This window comes from Papaver somniferum, chromosome 9 (assembly GCF_003573695.1).
Source record: "Papaver somniferum cultivar HN1 chromosome 9, ASM357369v1, whole genome shotgun sequence".
Classification (NCBI taxonomy): Eukaryota; Viridiplantae; Streptophyta; class Magnoliopsida; order Ranunculales; family Papaveraceae; genus Papaver; species Papaver somniferum.
The window spans coordinates 6094503-6119811 of NC_039366.1; the positions used below are offsets into that span (position 1 = coordinate 6094503).

Consider the following 25309-nt stretch of genomic DNA (forward strand, 5'->3'; position numbering starts at 1 on the left):
CCTTCCGAATGAGTTTTCCGAATCTCAGAAGAAAAAAAAACATATACCAAATAAATCCCGAATCATTGAGAAACCATCAACCATCAGATCACAACCAGAAATACCTTATTCAATTATCCAAAGATATGAAGGGAAAAATATACAGACATGGAAAGTCGAACAACCCATTCTAATGGAAGATTTAGGTCTTTCAAATGAGAAGTTTTATTCAAAGATGGAAACCGCAAGCGGGATGCTAATTGGAGAAGCCCTAACTTCTCCACCACCGTGCCAAGCCGTCCGCGCCATGCTTTCCTTGCCAAACCGCGTCATGCCTTGCCCCAAGCAGTAATAGCTAGGCAGGTTGTTACGCATAACCAACTCCCTAGCTAGATATCATCTGCAACCTTTTGATGGTAGCTTCTGGGAGACCATTTTGAGTGTGAATATGAGGAATGAGATGCTCTACATCTATTCCATTAGACATACAATAATCATCAAATCCTTTTGATGTGAACTCTCCATCATTATCAAGTCTGATAGACTTGATAGGGTAATCAGGGTTGTGACCCCTCAAACAAATAACTTGTGCTAGGAGATTTGCAAATACAACATTTCTTGTGGACAATAATGCAACGTGTGACCAACGAGTCGAAGCATCTACCAGAACCATAAAATACCTGAACGGTCCGATTTATGGATGTATAGGTCCACAAATGTCACCTTGTATATGACGGTCTCGATCTTGTTTTTGCTAAAGAACAGGCTTTGCAAAATAAATGATATGCTTTTGACATAGTCAATGAAGCAGAATGTGAATATTTTGTGCATCAGCTTCTTGAGAAGGCAACTGTCGTGTTGGAGTAACACTTTGACCAACTAGTAGTTGGTTACTTTGCACTGTAACATTCTGTTGTACCATTTTATTTTTTCCTCGAAAAAAGGGATGTCCATGTGTGTTCTTTAAAACACGGATCATCATGTCACGACCTATGTGCCCTAATCGGTCGTGTCAAAGCCTGTATGAGTCACTATTCAACAACTCATCGTTAGTTACAACATGAGATTCAATAACCCGAATAGTAGTGAGGTATAACCCACTAGATTGACTCAGTAGTTTCTCTAAAATGTGTTTTCTTCCATATTCGTTAGAGGTAACATTTATGTATTCAATTACAGTTTCACCATGAGTTTCCAAATGATCACCGTTTGCACGAATATCTCAGAAACTTAAGAATGTGCAGTTATCTCTTGGTGCATATAGAGGTTTACTGACTCTAATCATTGTGCCATTTGGCTACATAAATTGAGCATTACCTCGCCCAATTATCACTTGTGATGATCCAATCATGGTAATCACAGATGTATTGTAAGGGGTCAAGTTAACAAACAATTGTCTATTTCTTAATATAGTATGGGTGGTTCCACTATCAACCAGACATTCAATCTCTCCTTGAGATATTCCTACAAGTAGATAATGTGGTATCGTTACAAAATACGAATAATTTATCTCATGTACTTTGGAGAATCTAATTTGAGTCTTACCAGAATGATATATTTTTCATTCTAATATACATGCTAAACAACAGATTATCAAAGTAAAAATCTATTAAACCATTACCAAAATATGATTAGTATAATAAATACTCATAGATAATCCAGTCATAAGGTAATCATGACGGCATATAAAGTTTTCCAAGACATCAAGAAAAATTATTTAAACAAAAGCCTACTAAGACGTAAAACACTAAAATAAACGTCTGAGATCAAAAGGTAACTAAAGAGGCATTTTTAATCGAACTCCTGTGTATCTAATATGGCATAACTCTTGTTGCATTGGAAATATGATATAGTGAGGTTGACGTCAGGGGGGATTCTCATTTTCATCCATATAGTGAGCTTCTTGTTCTATAGATTCTCGATACTTCTTGTAGATGTATGCAACTTTGTTACTAGCCTTGCATTGTTGGTACCAATGTTCAACGGATCCACACCTATAACAAGGCCCGTTTCCAACTTCGTCCCTTTTGATAGGGGGATTTCTTGGAGCTTTCTCGACCATTGAGCTGCCACCATTTGGGCCAGAAAGTACATCTCTGTTCCAAACATTTGAATTACCACCACGCCCATGACCTCTTCCACATGTGTATGGAGTATGGGAATAGGAATCATGGGAATGTGACTGATCAGCATGTCCACCCCTCTTACCTTTGGGGTTCTTTCCTATGTTAACCTTGTCGTAATTTGCTTCATGAACTTTCTTATTTCCCACAACTCGGGCATTGTTGTTGACAAGGATTTCGTTTTGCCTTTCGGCGACTTGAATTAAGTTAATCAACTTACTAAAATTGGTTATCCTTTTGTTATCCACATCCAATTGATACTGGTTCGCTAGTATAATTAAAGATGTTAGGAAAGTTGACAATGTCTTCTGTATCATTTCACCATCAGTTAGTTTGGTGCCACAAAAATTCAGACGTGCTTGTAGCTGCAGCATGCCTTTTTGAAAATCATTCACTTTAACATAATCCAAGAAGCGGATTTCATTCCACTGGACTTGTAATTGTGGAAATAAAGAGTCGTGAATATTCCCAAAACGACTTTCGAGAGCATCCCATAATTCCTTTGGTGTTTTGAAGTGGTGGTAGCCCCATCGTAAGTTAGGGTCAATATGCCTTTTGAGGAACATGAGAGCATTGGCGTTTTCTTTTTCAGTTGCTGGAACAACATTTGCAACGGTTGAAGGCTTGATGGTGGCGGTGTGGTCTTTCGTCGCGTAAGTAGTCTCCACATCAGCTGCCCAATGGCGGTACTCAAGTCCGGTTGAGTCCAAAAGTTCAAATTCAGGTCGAATTGGGTCCATCTCTATCTTAGTGCAGTTAAATGATTAGGGAACCAACGAAAGAAAATCTAGCTTCCCGAGATCATAGTACGGTTGATGATTAAAAAAAATATCAGGGAAGAGCTCCCGCCTGATAACGTTTTGGAGTAATTAGGTAAAACCAAGAGAAAGAGAAAGAAGGACTTCTTATTGATAAAAGAGGCAGGGATATTACATAGGCATATTGTTCTTTATATACATAGTAAGAAAAAACCCTAATCATCTAACAAACCACACATCCATGGACCGTAGGCCCTGTAACATATTGATAATTGTATCGCCCATATGGAAGGACTTGCCTTACAAAAAGGTGACAAGATCATTTCTAGGCCCAAGGTTCTTTATATAGGATTTCGTGTCAGTTAAGAAACCGATTCATAGATGTTTTCGACTCATACCGGGCCTTCTTCTGGTCTATTTAAACACACTTTCTCATCTCAGCGTTTAAGCTCATATGGAGTTTTCTCAGCGTTTAAGCGTCCTGCTGGAAGAAGCAATGTCAAGCAGAAAGCTTCCGGAAGAGATTTACATAGAAATCTTGGCAAGATTACCCGTGAAATCCGTATTAAAGTGTAAGTCAGTTTGCAAACCATGGTGTACCATGATTTCTAACCCTAGCTTTGGGAAATATCATATCCAACAAAATAAAAACAACTCTAGTTGTAACAATCTGTTGATTGGATTTGGTGATTCACTTGGTCACTCAATGCACTATATAGGTTATGATGATTTATTAGAATCATCATTATCATCAAAGAAGATAGAATATTCTCCTGATAGGGACATATGGTACCCATTCAAGGTAGCTCTTCAGCATGTTAGGTTATACGGTTCTTGTAACGGTTTGGTTTTTCTTTGGGTATATGACGATCATTATAATTATTATAATAATGATTTTGCTTATGGTGGTAACAACTTGTCTGAGTATACGGATTCAGATAGTGATACTGATGGAGATCGTCAGGAGGAGGACTTTTTGTGTGTTTGGAACCCAACCACCAGGGAATACAAGAGGATACCTAACACGCCGAATGCATACTATCACAAGCATGTTTGCATGTATGGCCTTGGATATGATGGTAAGAACGACGATTACAAGTTTGTGATTGGGACTTGTTCGGATAAAACTGGACAGAGTACTTTAGTGGAGGTGTTTTCGTTAAGATCAAATTCATGGGAAGATATTCAAACACCTTATCGATTTACTTATCATCGGCAGAAACTGGGGGTACTTGTGCATGGGGATCTGCATTGGTTAGCCAAAGGGGAACATGGACTTTGCATAGTCTATTTGGATAGCAGCAGTGAGATACCAATATTCAACGAAATTCAACTACCAACAATACCTGATTTGAAGTTTATCAGCGTGGGAGTGTTGGAAGAGGGGTGCCTTTGCGTAGTTGCTGATAATTGCAATCCAGTTGGTCTCAATCATGTCGAAGTATGGGCAATGCAAGCTTATGGAGTTCCAGAATCCTGGACTAAACGTTATGTTATCTCCAATGAGAAAATAACCAAGGCAGCTATGGATAAACACTCTGGTTTGAAGATTATGTGGTCCTTTCAGAAGGGGAACATTGTGTTTCTGGATTGGCTTAATTGTTGGAATATTTTCAACGCCGCTAACCAAAGGGGGTCCTGGGGGGCATCGCCCCCCAGGCTGTGGTCGACCTGACAGGTCAGGTCGTGGGGGTCCAGGGGAGACCGCCCCTGGTGGGGGTTTCAAGGGGGCAGACCCATTTACGAAAAGTCTACCAAGTTCAGTGGTTTCAATAAAAAGGAAAGAAATGGGACTAAGGTCTGTGAAGGAAGTTTGATCTCCCATAGCAGAAACCCAACCTATGTTTTGAAAGGGATAAACAAGGTTCAATGTGGTACCAACAAGTTATGGATGTGGATTATGGAGCACTGATATAAAAACTTCCCATTTCTTATTAGTGCTGGTTTCTGCAAGAAAATAGGATGGATGTAAATCCTTAATGAGTCTATGATTAGTAAAAGGTGTATCGCAGAAACACCTTCGAGACTTACCTATATGAGTATGGAAATAAGGCCGTTTCCTAAGAGAAGAAGACCGTTCTCTAAAGAAGACTCATGAACAAGGATATAAGCACATGGCCATTAACGTGCTTGGCTACAGAACACATGATTTTATGAAATCAATATGTGTGGAGACTCCGGTTTTATCATAAGGGGTACTTGGTTCAAGACTGGTTTCACCATAGAACCTCGATAAGGCTTTGAGTTTCTTACACTAAGTGAACGTTCAAATCCAAAAAATACCTATCATTTATGTGTTGATTTCAACGATGATGCTTAGTCTCAATTGTGCTTGAACTACGTTGGCTTGATCCCAATCGGGTACGTAGGCAGTCACTTCGGTGATGCAGTCACTCTGATTTAAAAGTTTTAACTTTGTTTTATGGTTTTTGAAAATAGGGGGAGAATGTTGGAATATTTTCAACGCCGCTAACCAAAGGGGGGTCCTGGGGGGCATCGCCCCCCAGGCTGTGGTCGATAAAAGCCTGTTCGAAAATTTCGAATCCAAAAGACACCATTGATGTCTGTTGATGAAGGAACCTGACGTTTCGTGAATAGAAACCTGTTGGCGAATAAAAAAAACCTATTCCCAACAGGTGCAAAATCCTTTATAAATAGCTTCTCCCAGTTTCGTTTAACATATAAGAAAAATCAATCTGTTTTCTCTGTTTCAAAAAGCATCATCAGAAATCAGAAATCTCTTTGTGTATTCTTGATTGAATCAAGGGGTACAAACCTTGAATTCAGTTTTCGTTGCAGGGCTTTCATTGTATCCTGAAGGCAATATTTCGCATACCTGTTGTAATCGCCAATTGTTATTGGGAGGGTAGAAATATTTGTCTAAAAGAAATTTATACAAGCCTTGAAAGTTTTGGAGTGCAACAATTTCTTCTCTGTGTCATTCATCCTTTGTGAAACCCATTTTTTTTTTCCAACATTAATGTGGTATTATATGAATATGATCCAAAACATGAAAGTGCTATTGAAATAAAGTTGGATAGCTTCGCGTATCTTACATCGGAAGTTAACTATTTCGAAAGCTTAATTTCTCTCATTACTCGTACATACGTGGGGACAGAACGATTAGAGAGAAGAATTGCTGAGATAAGTGAGGCAGAACGAATGGAGGAATCAGGCGAAGACAGAGACGAAGAGGTGTCAAGCGAAGATGAAGATGAATCAAGCGAAAACGAAGCATAAGAATGTGTTATTAATCCACTCAATACTGATCTTTATTGAAGAAATCAACTCAAGGATTATATTAAGGGAGCAGTTGTAGAGGTAATTGGGGCAGAAAGAATGGAGGAAACAACCGAAGATGAATTATAAGAAATACTGCTTTGGTATTTTGTTTTAGTTCAAGAACTTATTAGTATTTGGTATGAAATTTATGTTCATCCCGACTAAACTCTGAAGATTTGCATGTCATTCCTATTCGGAAAATTCTATTCGACTAATTTGTCACTGATTCTTAGTTCTTCTGAAATTTTCTCTTAAAGTTCAAGATTTTTCTTCCACTTTTTATTATAGCCGACTAATTCAGTTAGTCGATCTGCAGTAAGCTTCTGAGTTAAATATTCAGTGGTATATATCCAGCAGTTTTGCACTTTTGCTGTAACTTATGGTAGTCTACAGCATCATCATTGATGCAGCAGTCTTACCGTTTGATTTTTTTTTCTTTTTTTTTTGGCTGGAAAAATGAATTGCATTAAAGGGGAAAGATTACATAGTAGAGTTTAGACATTCAGGGATGTAACCCATCCATTCTCCAGAGATTCTAAACCTTCTACTAAATTTTGCAGCTTTATCTGTCAATATATGATTGTTCCTTCTTGTTAGAACAGAGAATTTTTTTCTTACCGTTTGAATGTTTGGAGTAATTTTTTTCTTATTAGAACAGAGAATTTTTTTTAAGAATGAAGAATACACAAAAGATTTATGTTACCAGAGGTAGAAAACAATTAAAAATTAAGTAAACAACGAGTCTAAATTGCAAACAATGACTTATGGATGATCATGCTCACTTGGTCGGCATAAGCAAAGACCGCCCACTCTGCAATGCTAGAGCGACCGGCGAGAGAATTTCTGATGGGGCGTTTTTTAATGGGGACATGGGGTTTCATTCATTTTCACAACTCGTGTTTCCAAAAATTCCAAACATAAATATGCGTCTTTTAATGGGGGCATGGGGTTTCATTCATTTTCACAAGTCGTGTTTCCAAAAATTCCAAACATAAATATAATCGATTAAGATTCGCAAATTTTCTCTAAACATTTCTTTTATAATTTTGGAAACAAAAATTGTTATAAGCAATTAATAGGAAATACATGTGTCAACATATCATTCATCCCCATATACCGTTAAAAATTTATCCTCGATTGGCAGCCTCATTTGCGTCACCTCAGAGCACACAAATCAAGAAGTCGATATTAGGAGGAATGCAAGTGCCTTTCCGCCCTAGCATACCAATGGTGTTGTTAAGTTTACCATGGACTGAACACCCGTGAACACCGAGGTAACAAGTTACCTTCGTGTCCACAATTAATATTCACAGTACACATAAAATACAATGGATTAGATAAATAAGCAATTTGGGAATAAAATAAAGAAAGTACGATGTGCACCGAAGCCCATCATCGTTGTGCGTATGTGCATCAATCCAAACATGATGAGAATGCAGAAGTAAATATAAATGATATCAACAAAGACAAAGATTATAAACGAGATAATGGTAGTGTAAGTGGAGAAAGTAAATGAGATAATGATTTACCTTGTTCAACGCTAAAACCTACTTCCACTGGGGTGTTGGGTGTTTTTACTGTGGATCGAAGATGATTACAAAGATTCAGTCAAGTGATTTTGAGTAAGTAGGGAAGATAAGATTACATGGTTGTAGGTTATCCTAATATTTACTCTCTCTTTCCTCTAGAATGCTTGATCTCTCCCAAAATGGCCGATCCCTTCTCTTCCGATGAATTCGGTATTTATAAACTTTTCTGGAGGACCTTTATTATCATTACAGATGTTATCCTTCATCTTGGTCTGCGTGCCAATCCCGCTAATAGCCTTCATGGTATTCCTAAGACGCCTCAATGGTAACATACTGTCACAAAGATCCACCTCTGAACGAACCACGCAAAATCATGACACGCATCTTCTGTTCATAGCATTTTTTATGGGTAGATGGATATTCCCACGTTTTAGACAGCTTTTAATGCAGTTGTCTCTTCAATGCCAGTTGAACTGCAACCCATCGTCCAATTTGAACTCATCTAGGGATAGGGTAAATTGATGGAAGTGAGCTATTATTGTACTTCCCGTATGGCTTCTCGTCAATTACTCCTCGATCATTTGACCGTTAGATGTGGGCTTTGATGGCCACGCGGCCGATGGTGATTTACCACTCTTGGTGTTGTTAAGTGTTTAAGCGTGTCATCTTCTTTTGATGCCCCTGTGTTGTATGGTCTCCACGTGTTCATTTCCAGAACACGTGGCTAATGGTGATTAAGTACACACAACACCAGACGAAGAAGTTGCTTTTAGGAGGAATGCAAGCGTTCAATAAGAAAAACTTTTCATTTTTTGATCAAAATTCATGTCAAGCTTACCAATTCATTCGTGCCAGTAGATTGATTCAAGAGCGCACAAGTACACATGATTAATGATCTTGTGTTAATTATTATTTATTGATACAAAAAACTATGGGAATAACTATACCTTGCGCTGCCACGTGGAACAATAGGAAAGAAAGAAATTTAAGAACTTTGGGGGGTGGGGGAAAGAAGGCGGGTAATGAATTAATTCCGGAGGTGAAATCGGCAGATATTTTGTGGGCTTCAGATTTAGACTTGTTTTTCGGCATTCCTGCAAGGTGTGAGCATTTTAACCGTAATCGGCGTGTTTAATCGTGACCAATCGTATTTGTGCGGATGGATGCCCAGACCGTTTGTTAATGGGTTGGACGTGGATGGAATTTGTGAAATCCAACGGATAACGTATTGGATCCGGATGCAACCTTGAAAATCCGTTGGACATCCATACCCGTTAGATCTTCCCCTTAAAGGCCTAGACAAATAAAGCTCTCACATTAAACGGTGATGAAACCCTCGCTTCCTATTGGCCTAAAAAGGCCTTTTCTAATGTAGAAACTATGACGAGGACACTGGGCATAACTTTACTGGTTGTAATAATTAGAAGTTGATTACAACTGTTTACACCTATACTTAACTGTACTTTAGTAAGGGTGGACAAAACTAACTTCCAAACCCTTAAAAAAAAAGTGAAACTCTTAAAAACGAAATCCCGTTAAAATCAGTTTTTTCCGATTGTTTCCTTAATAAGGAAACGTAATTATTTCGGAAATCTTAATCGTTTATTTCCAACTTATTATGGAAATCGTGTTAGTAAGATTATTATGGCAAGATTATATGTCACGTGTGAACAGGTTGCGCTTTGCGTTACGAACAATGGCCTTCGATTCTTTACGTTTTGATTTTTGATTATAGAGAGTTATTGATCTTTGATCCTTTGAACAGGCTAACCAGTTTTACGCTACAGAAATCATCTGTTCTTCTGTTTTTTTTTCTTGTGTCGATGGACATAAGCAACTTAGGTGCTGGTGGTTCTGTCCATGATGATGATATTCTAATAAACGTATTAGCATGATTAGTATTTTGATTTTTGTTTTTCGTTTTACTTACTGTTTTGTTTTGATTTTGCATCCCCCAGACTATAATCTGAAGAGTATCTTTTTTTTCTTGTTTCCTATAGGGGCTTGCACTTGAGAACTAAAATAATGACCTTTATATAAAGATTATCACCATATTTGGCTCTCTGATGATCTGATTTTGTCAAACACGTAAAGTATCTCCACCAAACAGAAGATGATTGTTCCCAATTTTGTTAAAAATATGGACTTCCATATTGTAGGAGTAAGTTCTCTCAGTACAGCTCGCAGAGGAATGAGATGGAAGAAAAGTAACTTCTTTCGATTCTTTTTCGCACTGGGATTTAGGTTCATGCATATTATAGGGAGTACTTAAGCACTGCTTATGTAGAATATAAAGCTCCTTTCAATTTTGTATTTATAGTTTTGTTTTAAGCTGTGTTTCCGTTTAATTACGTTGTGGGTTTAGATAAAACAAGTGGTTTCCTTTGGTTGGATTTTAATATGAAAGTGGTTTTAAATAAGAAAATCTGTGGTTTTAATTGATCGTATTTTGCTGTTAACGTAGGTCAGGGGAGAAGTGAGCTTAGTAGTGAGGATGCTTTCAACTGTTCACAACTACATTGGCTTTGGTAAAGTGGAGGTAAGATAATTCATATGAAGACACTTCAAAGTCCAAACTGGGACGGATAATGTACGTCTTAAATGTGCTATGGCTGCTTACCTAATTAACATGGTTGTCACCTGCAATGTTACTTTTTAATTTTATACAAATTCAATCATCACAAAAATACATTTGTATGGTTTAACATGGTTGCCGAGGGGGTGGACTCTCATTCTTGAGAAAACCAGTGCGAGTTTCTTTACTAATCATTTCTCTGTCATATTACCAAGCTTTAAAGTTCCCTCTGTCAAATTAGATGACTACAATTTCTTTGTATATACTCGATTCTTTAAGTTCCGACAAGATCCACAACACGCCAATAAAAAAAACTGCATTACCACAGTCCGGGGCAAGGCCCCGCGAACGACAAATCAAAAATAGCGAAGCCCCGAGGACCCCAAGTTAAAAGGAAAAAGATGTTGGTGCGTAGCACGGGCACAAATCTAGTAATATATAAAGAACATTGTAAAATTTCAAAAAAATATATAGATAATTTTAGAATTTTTAGGTGTTTGCTTGGAGTGTTTTCCATGACACTTCTATATTTATATACATATATAAAATGTGTAGGTTCTATAAAAAGTGATCCATTAGTCTTTATCTTTTTCATTATAAATTTTAACTAACACAAATTCATTGGATTATCCGCACCAATCCGTTCATCCATGCATCCACTAGTCCGTTGGATGTTTGATTTGATGCGGATGCCAAATTTGAAATCCGTAGTGTATTGGGTTGGATGCGGATGAGGTGAAAACCGGTCCATACCGGCCCATGCTCACCTCTACCTGCAAGGCTGCAAGCAGTATGATCTTTTTATTGGGAAGTTATAGGATCAAAACTATTGATAAGGATGTGTATGGGCCCATAGCCTTACAAAAGAATGATTTTTTAGGGATCATGGTTTTTTTGAGGAGACCATGGTTTTATTAGGTCACATTCCCTATAGTTATATGGGGTGTCCTAAAATGTTAAAATCACTAACCTACCCTTAACCTAATTTAATTTAAAATCAACCTAATAACCACCTCTATATATATATATAACCACCACCTCCTCTCACCACAGTCGATTACCACCACCACCGTCGCCGCCGATTATCACCACTACCAACCACCGATTATCACCACCGCCTACCACCACCGATTACCACCACCACCATCTCCGATTATAACCATCACCAACCACCGATTACCACCACCACCTCCGATTACCAACACCACCAACCACCACCACCTCTATATATATAGCTTAATTTAAAACATTAACAAAGATATTCTCACAAACCCATTACTTGTCATTCGTTTTTGGTTGAATAAATGAGAAGTAATCATCAAAATGAGTTGAAAATGGAAGTTGCAGAGAGGTTTAATGGAGATTTTTTTTTCCAGAGAAAAGTTCGGTTACGTCGCAAAAAACAAGTCTCAGCCGAACTTTTAGTCCAGTTACGTCGCAAACGTTCAGTTTCTTCGCAAAAAGTTCGGTTATCACGAATTAATTTTTTTCTTAACCGAACTTAGAGTTCGGTTGATTCGCAAAAAATACTTTTAACCGAACTCCTTGTATTAGAACAACACAAGTCCATAAGTTCGGTTCCTTCGCAAAATAAGGATATCACTGAACTTTAAGTTCGGTTGGTAGAGAAATTTGATATGTAACCGAACACACAAGATGTACCCAAATAAATTGTTAAGTTCAAAGTTCGGTTGCCTACCATTTTATACTAGGTAACCGAATATAGCATTGTAACTTTGGTTTTTTTTTTATCGGTGAGTTCGGTTAGATACGCTTTTGGATAAAAGTTTGCGAACCAACCGAACTTCTAGACCCTAAAGTTCGGTTACATTGCGGGCAAACCGAACATTACACTGTACGACCAAAACCTCATTAACAAGCGAGTTCTGTAACCTGCGTGTTTGGAAAACGTAACCGAACTACACTTTCAGGTGTGTTTGGTTACATGTTCTTGACATATGGTAACCGAACTGGCACAAATCTACATAAAAATTTTCATTTGTTTTGAAAGTTTGGAGCAATTAACCCAACATTATCTAAGTTTGAAGCATACCTGATAACCCAAATGCGCTTCCTCCGGTGGTGGTTGGTAAAATCCATCGTTTTCATCTTGAGATTGAGTTTGGGGAAGAATACAATCACCATCTAAGAAATAACTCATATCCGGATCGTTGTGAAGATTAACAAATACTCTAGGAGAGTAAGGAGATGAAGATTCAAATGTGCTATCATCAACTGAATCATCACTTGAATACTCAGTGAACTCAAAAAAAAAAAATTCCATGTTTTTCTTCTTCATCTTCTCTAACTTTACTCTCTCAATAATTCTACTTCTTTAGCTTAATCATTTCACTAATCATTATCCAAAATTAATCAGGAGGGTAGGTTAGGTATTAATATAAATAAGATAAGGGGTGACCTAGATTTACTTCTAAATGTCTTATTAAAAATAGAATCATGGCCCCCGGAAAAAAACCATGGTCCCAAAAAAAAATCGTTCTTACAAAAGGCTGAGAAGAGCATATCTAGGCCCAAGGTTCCAAATATCGTGTAACCTACTGGTCTAGGAAACCGATTCGCAGCCTTCTTCTGTTCTATTTAAACACACTTTCGCAGCCTTTAAGTTCATGGAATTTCCCATCCCTAAAAACGGAAGGGATCATAACTCCCATATTCTTCAACAAGGAGGAGGAGAAAATGAAGCAATGGCAATCAACAGCATTCTAGAAGAAGCAATGTCAAGCAACGAACTTCCAGAACAGTTGCACTATGAAATCTTGATAAGATTACCGGTGAAATCCTCACTAAAATTTAAGTCCGTTTGCAAATCATGGTGTTCCATGATTTCTAACCCTAGCTTCTCGAAATTTCACCTCCAACAAAATAAAAACATATCTAGTTGTAACAGTCTGTTGGTTGGATTTGGTGATGATCCGTTAATACACTCTATAGGTTATGATGATTTATTAGAATCATCATTATCATCTCAGAAGAAGATAGAATGCCCTGCTGATAGGGACATATGGCACCCATTCATGGCAGCAGCAGCTGTTCGGCATCTTAGGTTATACGGTTCTTGTAACGGTTTGGTTTTTCTTTGTCTTCTTTATTATTATGAATATTACACTTAAGATGATGACGATGATGATTATCACTATGGGCCTTATGGCGGTGGTGGAGGAATATAGACTTGGATAGTGATGGTGACGGTGATAGTGATAGTGATAGTTTTAGTGATAGCGATGGTCAGGACGAGGACTTGTTGTATATTTGGAACCCAACCACCAGGGAATACAAGAAGATACCTAACTCACCTAATACATATTTTCACAGACATGTCTGCATATATGGCCTTGGATATGATGCTAAGAATGACGATTACACGATTGTAATTGGGATATATTCTGATAAAAGTGGATTGATGAGTACTTTAGTAGAAGTCTTTTCGTTGAGATCAAATTCATGGGAAACTATTCAAACACCTTATAGATTTACTTATGATTGGCAGAAACTGGGGGTACTTGTGAATGGGGATCTTCATTGGTTAGCCAAAGGGGAACGTGGACATTGCATGGTCTATTTGGATACCAGCAGTGATATACCGTTATTCAAAGAGATTCAACTTCCAACAATACCTGATTTGAAGTTTATCAGTGTGGGAGTTTTGGAAAGGACGCGCCTTTGTGTAGCTGCTGGTAATGGTAATCTGCTTGGTATTGGTGGTATTGAAGTATGGGAAATGCAAGTTTATGGGGTTCCCGAATCTTGGACTAGACGTCATGTCATCTCCGATGAGAAAATAACTAAGGCAGTTATGAGTAGACACTCTGGTCCGAAGATTATGTGGTCCTTTCAGAATGGGAACATTGACATTGTATTCGTGGTTTGGCCGCTTAATTTGGTATTATATGATCCAAAACATGGAACTGCTTTTGAAAGAAATTTGGATAGGTTAACATCAGCAGTTAACTGTTTAGAAAGCTTAGTTTCACCCAATTCTGGTACGTACGTGGGGACAGAACATTTAGAGGGAAGAACTGTGGAGGTAACTGAGGCAGAAGGATTAGAAGAACCAAGCGAAGACGAAGCAAAAGAATGTGTTATTAGTCCATAGTTTGCGCTTTAACATTTTTCAGGTATTTTGTTTTAGTTTTACAACCTATTAACATTGTTGTGGGAGTATCTGCATCTTCTTTTGCAACTTTTTATTTTGTGTTTATGCTTTATACAATACTAGGTTTGTGCCCGTGCTATGCATCGTTTTTTTTTTCTAACTTGGTGTGGGACTTCGCCTACCTGTGACGATGTATTTTTGATTTGGTGTGCGCAGTGACGATGTATGATTTGGTGTGTGCGGGGCTTCGCCCGTCCGTAGCGATGCATTTTTGATTTGGAGTGCGCGGGGCGAGTGGAGATGTATTTTTGATTTGTGTGTAGGGAAAATACATTAAATAGGTGAAAATACATGCAAATTTTATTATTTTTTTCCTTTCACCTTGGTGTGTGCGGGGCTTCGTTCCGCACCGTGGCAATGCATTTTCGATTTGGTTTGCCCCGTCTCGTGGAGATGTATTTTTGATTTGTTGTGGCGGAGCAAATACATTAAATAGGTGTAGGATATGTACAAATTTTATTTTTTAATTTTTTTATTTTCGCAGAAAATATATGGGTTTTTTTCCTCTTCATATATTAATTTGAAAAAAATATTCTTAATATAAAATTATTCGATTTCCAAATTGAATTGGGACTTCCATAAAATTCCAAACACGGTAAGTTATGTTTTCCTTTTAGGTTTGTAATTTTTAAACCAATCATACGGTTGCCAAATGTCCTCACCTAAATATTGTCAGTTCATGAATTCCAAATTTAATTTGGTTTCCTTTTTTTAATACTTTTTCTATTCTTTTTAAACCAATCATACGTTGGCAAGTGTTCTCATCAAAACCCCCGTTCCACAAAACTCAAAAAAGACCTATTTCGACCAATATGAACCGTAGGTTTCCCCACCATTCAACGTGGATGCTTTATTTGTCTAGCCCTTTTTTAAGTCTTTAGATGTTCTTTCTGTAGTCATACTTTTTACTCCTTGTTTGTATGGATCTTACTTAAGAGAACCGTGCTCCCTCTGGCGAAAGAGCCTATGAGTAACCGGGCCAAGCCCAGCATAATGATGTGTTGTGCCTTGATCTCAACCGTTCATTTTGTTTTCTTTCATAATCCTGCTAATAATGCCCTGAATCACACAACCATAGCTATTTGCCTATTTCATCTTCCACTTCTTCTCTTGTCAAAATTGTCAGTGAAATCCATATTCACTTCCGAAACTTAATTTTGTCAAGAAACACTTAAATTTTAGTGTTGTTCAAAGAGTAAAATTTATGCTTACGTATATGTGGTTCTAGTGAAGCAGAATTTCTGAATAGGAGCACAAAATTTCATACCCAATTACTAACTAAACTATGGATAAGCTGGATGCAATGGTGTGTTTCCTCAGCTCAACACTCAATACTGGTGAATGGAAGTTCAACTATAAGATTCAAGCCACAGAAAGGGATTAAACAGGGAGATCCTCTCTCCCCTTTTTTATTCATATTAGTAGCTGAGATTTTCACAAAATTGATGAAGAATGTAGTTCAACTAAACATGATCTCTGGTTTTTCAATTAACTCAGTGCAAGTCTCACACTTACAATATGTTGATGATACACTAGTTTTTCTCGATGGTTCTGAAGAGGAAGCTAAAAATTTGGTGATTATCTTGCAAATTTTTGAAGCCATAACTGGTTTGAAGGTAAATTTCAACAAGAGCTCAGTAATAAGCATAGCTGCAGATGAAAAAATTGAAGCTATTGCTAGAATTCTTAATTGCAAAATTGAACAACTTCGTCTGAAATATCTTGGAATGGCAGTAGGAGCTCAAAGCAGAAATGCAGGGATCTGGGATACAGTGATTGAAAAAATACAAAAAAAGGTAGCACCATGAAGGAGATTTTTTTAAAAAAAAGCATGAAGATTTTTGTTGATCAGAACAACTCTCTCAAGTCTACCCATATATTATATGTCAATTTTTCAGATGCCTGTGAAGGTAGAGCAAAAGATCAGCCAAATTATGAGAAGATTTATGTGGGGCTCTACAGCTGAAAGGAAGAGAATTAACTGGGTAGCATGGGAGAAAGCTTGCAAACCCAAAAGTCTTGGAGGTTTAGGCGTTAGAAACTTAAAACTCACAAATAAAGCTTTATTAGCAAAATGGTCATGGAGATTCTCCAAAGAGAAGAAGCAGTTATGGAGAAGAATAATACAGGAGAAGATGCAAACTCAAGAGAAAGCAATATGGGTGAAGGATACAAATAAACCACAAGGAAGGGGAATGTGGAAGAATATACAAAAACAAAAACAGGTGGTGGAACAGATTACAATAACTCACTTAAATAAAGGAGATTCAGTTAGTTTTTGGTGGGATGTTTGGGCTGGTACACAGTCACTGAAGATTCAATTTCCAAACATTTATAAGATTGCAACAAGCAAAAATGCAACAGTCAAAGATATGATATCCAACAATGCTTGGAATTTGAAACTCAGAAGAAATTTAACACAACAGGAGATTCCAGGAATGATGGCTTTGTTTGCAACTTTAGGTACACCTCCTACTCTGAATGAAGAAGAAGAAGACGAATTAGTGTGCACAGCAACTGGAGGTTTCAATGCACAACTCTGCTATAAATGGTTGATTGAACAACTTCCGGTAAGCCCAGCTACTCATTCTCCAGTACCATACTCATGCATTTGGATACAAGGAGTTCCTCCAAAAGTTCAATTCTTTATTTGGACTGCAGCTCAAAATTCGATTGCTACAACAAATAATCTGGTAAGAAGAGGTTGTCAAATTCAGAGTACAACATGTTCTCTATGCAATATGTATCCAGAAATGGTGGATCATCTCCTACTACATTGTACTTATGCGCAGACAATTTGGAATTATTTCGTTGAAGGATTCAATATTAGATGGGTCCAAGAGGATTCTTTAATAATGCAATTACAAGCTTGGAAATATAGAAGAGGTAGGAATAGAGGACGCAAAATATGGCAAATGCTTCTCTCTACAATTTGTTGGGCACTTTGGAATGAGAGGAATAGAAGAGTTATGGCACAAAAAAGACCAAAAGCAGAGAGAGAAACTATCCTAGAGATAAAACTGTTGATTTATAGATGAGGGGAAATCTTGATCACAACTTATTTAAGTTCATATTCTTTAGAGAGTTGATTACACATTGGAAGGTGATAATACACGGTACATAAGTTGTAATACTCAAAAATGGGGGCTTAGGCCTTATTACATTTTTCATAAAAAAAAAACTAAACTATGTGTTATTCTGAACAACATTTGGTTTGTAGGATTGTGAAGCTAAATATGAGTACGGTCACCATATATCAGATGTCCACTTGCAGCTTCTAATTGAAGACATGCAGCATTAAGAGCTAAGTAATGAGAAAGAAAAAACAAAATCACAAAAAATTATGAGAGAAAAAACTTGGAACTGCAGTGGTAAAAATCCTGAAGGCCATTCTGGTACACTACATGCCGTACTTGCTGGTATCTGGTCAAAACTATTAAATGCAGCAAAATCAACAGGACTCTGTGGCCCAATGGATAAGGCGCTGGTCTACGAAACCAGAGATTCTGGGTTCGATCCCCAGCAGAGTCGTTTTCATTTTATCCAGCCCGTTTTCATTTTTTCCTGCCCTCCCCAACAGGTTGAGAACCTTCCATTTTCAGGATTTCTCATATATGCAGGGAAGGTGTCCGCAGCAGGTTTTTCTCTGTCCTTGGTGGATTGAGTTTTTGTGTTACTTTTGGCAACACCACCTGCGACAATCACAAACAAGTAATCGAAAAACTGAAACAAACAACCCGTAACAGAGATAATCAAGAAATTTACAGTGTGAGATTAAGGACTTGCACCAGCAGGAATTGGGTTCTCGAATTCCACCACCATTTTGATAGTATTCTTCAGAGAACTTGTCATTGTTGATGTTTTTCTGTGATTTTTCAGAGTTCATCAGTAGACACCAGAGCAAATTAAGGTAATCATTCTCCATTCAGAAATGAGACAGATGCACTATTAGTTTCTATATACTTCTTCTCTGATGTGACACCTGTTAAACAAGTTAACTTTCTTTCAATAGCACTTCCATGTTTTGGGTCATATAATATCAGCCCACCATCTTCCATAAACAGAATCTCACCATCTTTAAAATTCCACAGAATCGACAAACTACGGCCATCAGTTATTATCTCAATGGTGATAACATAACGTTTAGTCCAAGACTCCAGAACTCCATAATCTTGCATTACCCAGACTTCAACACCAACCTCATCAACCTTAACAAGTAAATAGAGGCACCCTTCCAAAACTCCATCAGCGATGATATTCAAACGCTTATTCTCCACAAGTTCTACTGGTAGTTGAATTCCTCATTAATGATATCCAATGAGACAATGATCATCCGGCTCCCTGATATGGCTAACCAATGAAGATATCCATTAACAAGTACCTCATTCCCATAAGATAACCAAATATAATTTCCGGCTGAAATGGTTTTCCACGAATTTGAGCCTACTGTATAAACACTAACTCTACCACCAAATGCAAGACGAAACAACTTATAGTCGTCATTTTGGCAATCATAACCGAAAGCATATACGCAAATTTCAAATGAATTTGACAACTGAGAATGTATCTTCTTGAATTCTTTAGTTGCTGGGTTCCAAACACAGAAAATGTCTTCCACCATAGAACTCCCCCAGACATCATCATAAAACATAAGACAAACAAGACCATTGCAAGACTCAACTAATTTAATTTTAAAACCTGAAGATTTGAATGGGTGATCTTCAATTCCAACAACAAAATCTTCTCCAATTTCACTAATTGATTTTAATGAATCATCATAAACCCTAGAGTAGATTAACTCATTCTGGCCTCTAACAATTAGACTTCTACTATTTTTTCTTGCGACAGCAATATCAAGATGCAATTTAGCAAAATTAGGTTTAGAAATTAGAGAAAACCAAGATTTGACTGGCAATCTTATCAGTATTTCAAGGCAAATCTCTTCTGGAATCATGCTGCTGCGGCGGCAATTTCTCTCTTTCGGATTTTTGAACTCAGAGAAGAAGTGAGATAGGCAAATGAGCATGATTGTTTGATTTAGGGCATTTTTATGACCAGAAACGAAACGAATGGCCGAGAATAAAGGCACAAACACATCATTATGGATGGGCTGGGCCCGTTTACAAATGGACTCCCAAAGTCCAAAGGAGAACAGGTCGATTTTATTGGCACCGCACGACCCTAGTTACCAATTCGGCAATGGTACGAGTATTATTCGGATTTCTTTTAATGTAAATTCGGTTAAAAATCCGGATAACGGTGTGTAGTTCGCCAATAGACATGAACATCATACGCACGTGTATAATTCATTTTATAAATATGAATTCGGGATCAAAATTCGGCCAACATATATAGCAAATTGTTAAGTATTTACCACCTTTGAAGATCAATTTTTATATTTCCTTGGGGGTAAGGTGGGAGAAAACATTTTACCCTGATAAAGTGAAAGAACATAGTGCCATAAACGTATTATGTGCACAACATATAAAGAGTTTATCACACACGAATCATTAGAACAGTGGCTTGAGGGCTCCTGTTGGTAGAACGATGCTACAGGTACAGGTTCGATGCTCCCCTCGCCCATTAATTATTACACACCATTTGGTAAGCTGCTAATTAACGTGTGTCAACTCGGTTAGAGTCCAACTCGTGGTGAGTTAACACGGATTGAGTCAAATCACGCCGAATTAGTTAACTAAAATATATCCTACAAGTGTATTAGGATGTTGGAGATGGAAATATCATACAATAGTAACTAAAATATATCCTACAAGTGTCACATAGAATATTTGAAAAATAAATTCATATTTAAAGAGTCTGAATCGATAATGTTCATATGGCCAAATGGACATGGAGATATCAAAGGTCATGCATGAAAAGACAGAAGGTGCAGTTGAAGACCCATGGTCGACAGAGAGTCCTAAGCCACATGGGTTTATGGAAGGGTATTCAAGGAAACAAACAAATCATTGAAGAGAACTCGACTACACGTAGGGATCGGAGTCTCTATGTGCAAATTTTATTTATTTTTTCTTTATATGTGGATTTTTTCCCCTTTACATATATTAATTTGGAAAAAAATAGTTCTAATATAGCAATTACTCGATTTCCAAGTTGAATTTGGATTTCCATAAAATTCCAAATACGGTAAGTTCGGTTTTTTTTCTAAACTTGTAATTTTTATACTAATCATACGTTGCCAAGTGAATTCCAATTTGAATTTGGTTTTTTTTTTTTTTAATCTTTTTCCTAATTTTTTTCAAACCAATCATATATTGCCAAGTGTCCTCACCAAAACCCGCGATTCACAAAACTAAAAAAAGATATATCTATTTCAGCCAATAAGAAACGAGGGTTTCCTCACCATTCAACGTGAAAGCTTTATTTGTCTAGGCTTCAAGTCATTAGAATTAGGAAGCTGTTGGATTAAAAGAAAAAGAAAACTAAAAAGGTAAAAGAAGCGTTAAAATGTACTCCCACTGTCCGTTTTTATATGTCCTAATTTCTACCTTGGTATGTCCATTTTTATCTGTGTGCTCTATTTATAGACATACTTTTCCCTTAAACTATCAAATATACCCTTTATTTTTATAATCATAAAATCATTTTTAATATCCAAATTTTAAATAATATCACTATATTTAAGGAAAAAGACTTACCAAATATCTTTATATTAATTGTCATTCAATTTTTAAAATAAAAACATTTATGAATAATTATAAAATTTCTAATAAGCTTCTACTTATTTTAACACTAATACTTTAGTTTTGGCAATAATATAACATTAAATAGGCTAGTTAAGGGCTAGTCATGACAATTTATAGGAATTCCTTAATATCTTTACTTAGACAAAACGGACTCTTAATTTAGGACGGAGGGAGTAGTATTTATTGATATAGTTATGTTCACGTGAGGCGCGTGCTGCCCACCACGATCGAGGCGACGACGTCTCCGCGGGCATGACTACAACCCGGGCTTGGGACGCCGCCTCAATCCGCGTCGGTCCGCACCCCGAGTCGATCGGCGGACCGGCTCATCACCGTTCCGCATCCGACCGGGGCACATCGCCGGCCCCCATCCGCTTCCCTCCCAACAATTTCAAGCACTCTTTGATTCTCTTTTCAAAGTCATTTTCATTTTTCCCTCGCGGTACTTGTTCGCTATCGGTCTCTCGCCAGTATTTAGCCTTGGACGGAATTTACCGCCCGCTTTGGGATGCATTCCCAAACAACCCGACTCGCCGACAGCGCCTCGTGGTGCGACAGGGTCCGAGAACGACGGGGCTCTCACCCTCTCAGACGCCTATTTCCAGGGGACTTGGGCCCCGTCCGTCGCTGAGGACGCTTCTACAGACTACAATTCGGACAGCGAAGCCGTCCGATTCTCAAGCTGGGTTGTTCCCGGTTCGCTCGCCGTTACTAGGGGCATCCTTGTAAGTTTCTTCTCCTCCGCTTATTGATATGCTTAAATTCAGCGGGTAGTCCCGCTTGACCTGGGGTCGCAGAGTGAGTGACATAAGCAGACACGGGTTCAGGAATGAAGAGAGGCAACGAGTGTCGACCACCACGAATCGTGACGCTGGCCTCCCGGGGCCTGTGTTTAGACCGACCGCACTTTAAAGGCACGAGGGTTCAATATCCTCCCCATTCACTGCCCAATGCCAATGTCGTCAGAAGGCGCCAAGGACATGAGTTAGAGGGGGAGACTCGATGCGTAACGCCCAGGCAATTGTAAAGGCCCACAGGCACGTACTTTATGATTATAAACGGACTCAAAATTCCTGCATCTTGTGTGGTTACTCAAAAGAATCTCGGGAAACATCTCTTCATCCATTGCAAGATTGTGAGAAAATTGTGGCAGTCACTTTCTCCTAGTGGTAATTGGGCATGGGGTTTCCCAAACTGAATGATGTCTTTAGCTCACTGCTGGGATATCAATTGTTTTTCTAATTCCGGTAACCTGATATGGGGTTTGATTCCAGCAGTTATAATATGGGTAATTTGGCGCGTACGTAATTTGCCGACTTTCGAGAAGGATCACTCTTTTAAGACCAACCAGGATTTGATCATTGATGCTAAATTCCTGGTGCTTAGTTGGGCTGCTGCTGCAGGAAAGACTGTGCATTTGAACTTTGCAAGTTCAATGCTTAACAATTGGGAAACAATTTTTATGTAACATCTCGCTCTTTTTTTCTGTTCTGCTTTGTTTCTGTTTTTCTTTTTTTCTATTTTTTCTTTCTTGTTATCTCTGATAGCTCTTTTGTATATCATTATTTCTAATAAAATCTTCTCTTTCGATCAAAAAATCAACTGGATTGTAGAAATTTCTGCGAAACTGAATTACAACAATTACAACCAACTGGACCATAACAGTTACGAGTAAAACTGGACTGCATCAGTTTTCTCATGGACCTAAAATACGAAAGATTTACCAGTGGTTTAATGAGCATCTATAAATTTGGATATGTCTTGTAGGGCTGCATTGGATCAGGAACAATATGAACAGTAATATTTTAAGATTTTGTCACCATTACGTGGACTTATATAAAATTCAGAAAAAATCAGTGGAACATATAGTAGATTTCATTGGATTTTTTTTTATGGATAAAAGTGGAATAATACAGATTTATAGAAGTAGATTATTAGGATGGGGATATTTGGGATAGGGGTGACAATAGTCCCAGTGGTGGTACGCGGTTGGGGTGGCGACATCTATGGTAGCGGTGGTGCTGGTAATAGGGGTGGCGGTGGGGCCGGTGCTAGTAGAGGTAGGGATGACCCTGGTGCTAGTGGCAGTGGCGCTTAAACTGGCTGTGGTAGAGGTGGTTGCGTCCATTATGATGCTAGTGGTGGCGGTAGTAGCGGTGGTACGTGGAGAAGGAAGGGCTGACGGAAAGGTGGTGGTTGTGGTGTTGGTGACGGTGGCTGAAAATCCATAAATTTTGGCAAGAGCCTTATGCTTTGGGTTGAGATTTGTGAAAGAAAATAATGTATATACTTTGCTTTATGATATCCATAAGACTCCACAATAGCCTTATGTTCCTACCAATCCGTAATATATTAAATAAATTGGACACGTCGGATTTCCATAACGTTTAATATCCAGAAAATTAAATACCTTAGCAAAAATTAAATACCTTAGCAAATTAAGAATGCGTGGTTGGGATACGGAAATTAAATGGGCGATTCGAGGATAAGATAAAATAGGGATTTAAATAGTAAATTAAATTCATCTGTATCCAGATAATTTGTATATTCCTAATTTATCCCTTACTGATCATATTTAGTGGTTAATTATAATTAGTTAAGTTAATAGATTTGTTTGATAATGATTAGTATAAATCATAATCACTTCACTTGGGTGAGATTAGAAGGAAACTTTTTGAGGTAATATGAATTTGGTTAAAATGAGTGTTGATAGTGAACAAAGAGATGTCTCTGACGTCTTCTGAACATGGGTTGTATGTTGAATCTTCAGGTGATCTTGCATTCGCCATCGGCACACTTGAAAAACAAAGTGCCGGCTTAGATGAAGTATGAATACCATGCCGGTAACCTTCTTAACGGCAGAGTCTTCACAGTTTTAGCCATCCCGACAAATGTTACAAAATATACGGAAAATGGGTACTCCCAACTTACCGTGCCGGCATTGTAAGTTATTTATCGAGCACGTCGGCACCATTTTTCGGCATTGAATACCTGTCAACTAACTATGCAGACAAGTTGTCCAGCATGATCTTCACCACTTCCGGCACGGTCTTCATCACTAATATAATGCCGATGATGTAAAAAAAATCTAGAGAAACACTCGCGTTGAATATTTATTTTCATCATTTCCGGCATGGTCTTCATCAGCGATGTAAAAAGAAATCGTTTTCAAAATGAGCAGTCGGCAAAAAAGAAAAAGAATACTTGAAAAAGAGTGGGGAATAATTAGATTTAGTTTTTACTTGTTTTAAAAAATAATTTAATATTCCCGCCTCTATAAAACACATCTTAATATAAACTATTGGATGGTGGTATTCATTCATATATCCCTATTAGATTTCATATTCCAATTCGAGCCCGACTGCCATTTAGAATCTTTAGTCATAAAAAATCCATTTTGCACCTTCAGCTAACCTGCGATGAGATACAATCCTTGGTTCAATCCACCCCTGTTTCCAGGGCCGTCTTAGGCACTAGGCCGTATAGGCAGCCGCCTAGAGCCCCAAAATATTGGGAGTCCAATTTTTTTTTATTATTATTGTTGTTATAGGTAATATATGACAGTTACAAGTGTTAAAATTATTTTGTTACAGTTATTTAAATTATTAGAAATGTTGTGACAATTATAATTGTTACTAAATGTTTTGAAACATCTACACAACCGTTACTAAGTTTTTGGTTTATGAATCAACATTCCATTTATGCTAATTTACGAGCTTAAAGCCCCAAAATGCAACCAAAAAGGTTGAAAATTTTTAGGTAGCCTTCGGCCGTATAGCCGGTTCAAACTTATCGCGTGCATCTTGTGAGAGGAGAGTGGGCCCACTCCTCGAACTTCTTCAATGAACTTCTAAAACCAAACGGATTTATAACTCTATTTATAATGGGGCCTTTATAACTTCCTCTATCAAAGCCCTAAATATATTGACGTATCTCCCCATAAACTAAAAATATAACCCTGTCTTTGATTTGATAACCTAGAAAAAGGCCCCATATTTTAAGTTCCCCTAGAGTAGGGGTGAGTATAAAAACTGGAATCGCGGATTTAACCCGTATCCGTCCGTAAAATTGCGGATTTCACCCAAATCGCAAGACATATGGGCCGGACACGGGTGGGATTCTCAAATCCGCATGCGGTGCGGATGCGGTTGCGGTTGTCATTTGAAAACAGCGGATTACCGC

At 37.9% G+C, this 25309-nt stretch overlaps 2 protein-coding genes and 1 non-coding gene across 3 annotated transcripts; 1 reads left to right on the forward strand and 2 right to left on the reverse strand.

Annotated features, from left to right (window-relative positions):
- Window positions 1-1843: 1843 nt before the first annotated feature.
- On the reverse strand, window positions 1844-2842 carry LOC113311229. Its single transcript, XM_026560071.1, has one exon. The coding sequence runs from the start codon at window positions 2840-2842 to the stop codon at window positions 1844-1846; it is 999 nt and encodes a 332-aa protein (XP_026415856.1).
- A 15036-nt stretch (window positions 2843-17878) lies between these two features.
- TRNAR-ACG lies at window positions 17879-17951 on the forward strand. The gene has a single exon. It is a non-coding gene; the product is annotated as a tRNA-Arg (tRNA).
- Window positions 17952-18334: 383 nt separating this feature from the next.
- LOC113311231 (F-box/kelch-repeat protein At3g06240-like) lies at window positions 18335-19374 on the reverse strand. The gene is made up of 2 exons (XM_026560073.1): window positions 18802-19374; window positions 18335-18628 (listed from the first exon to the last, which is right to left on the reverse strand). Exons 1-2 carry the CDS (start codon window positions 19372-19374, stop codon window positions 18335-18337), a joined length of 867 nt encoding a protein of 288 aa, XP_026415858.1.
- Window positions 19375-25309: the final 5935 nt, after the last annotated feature.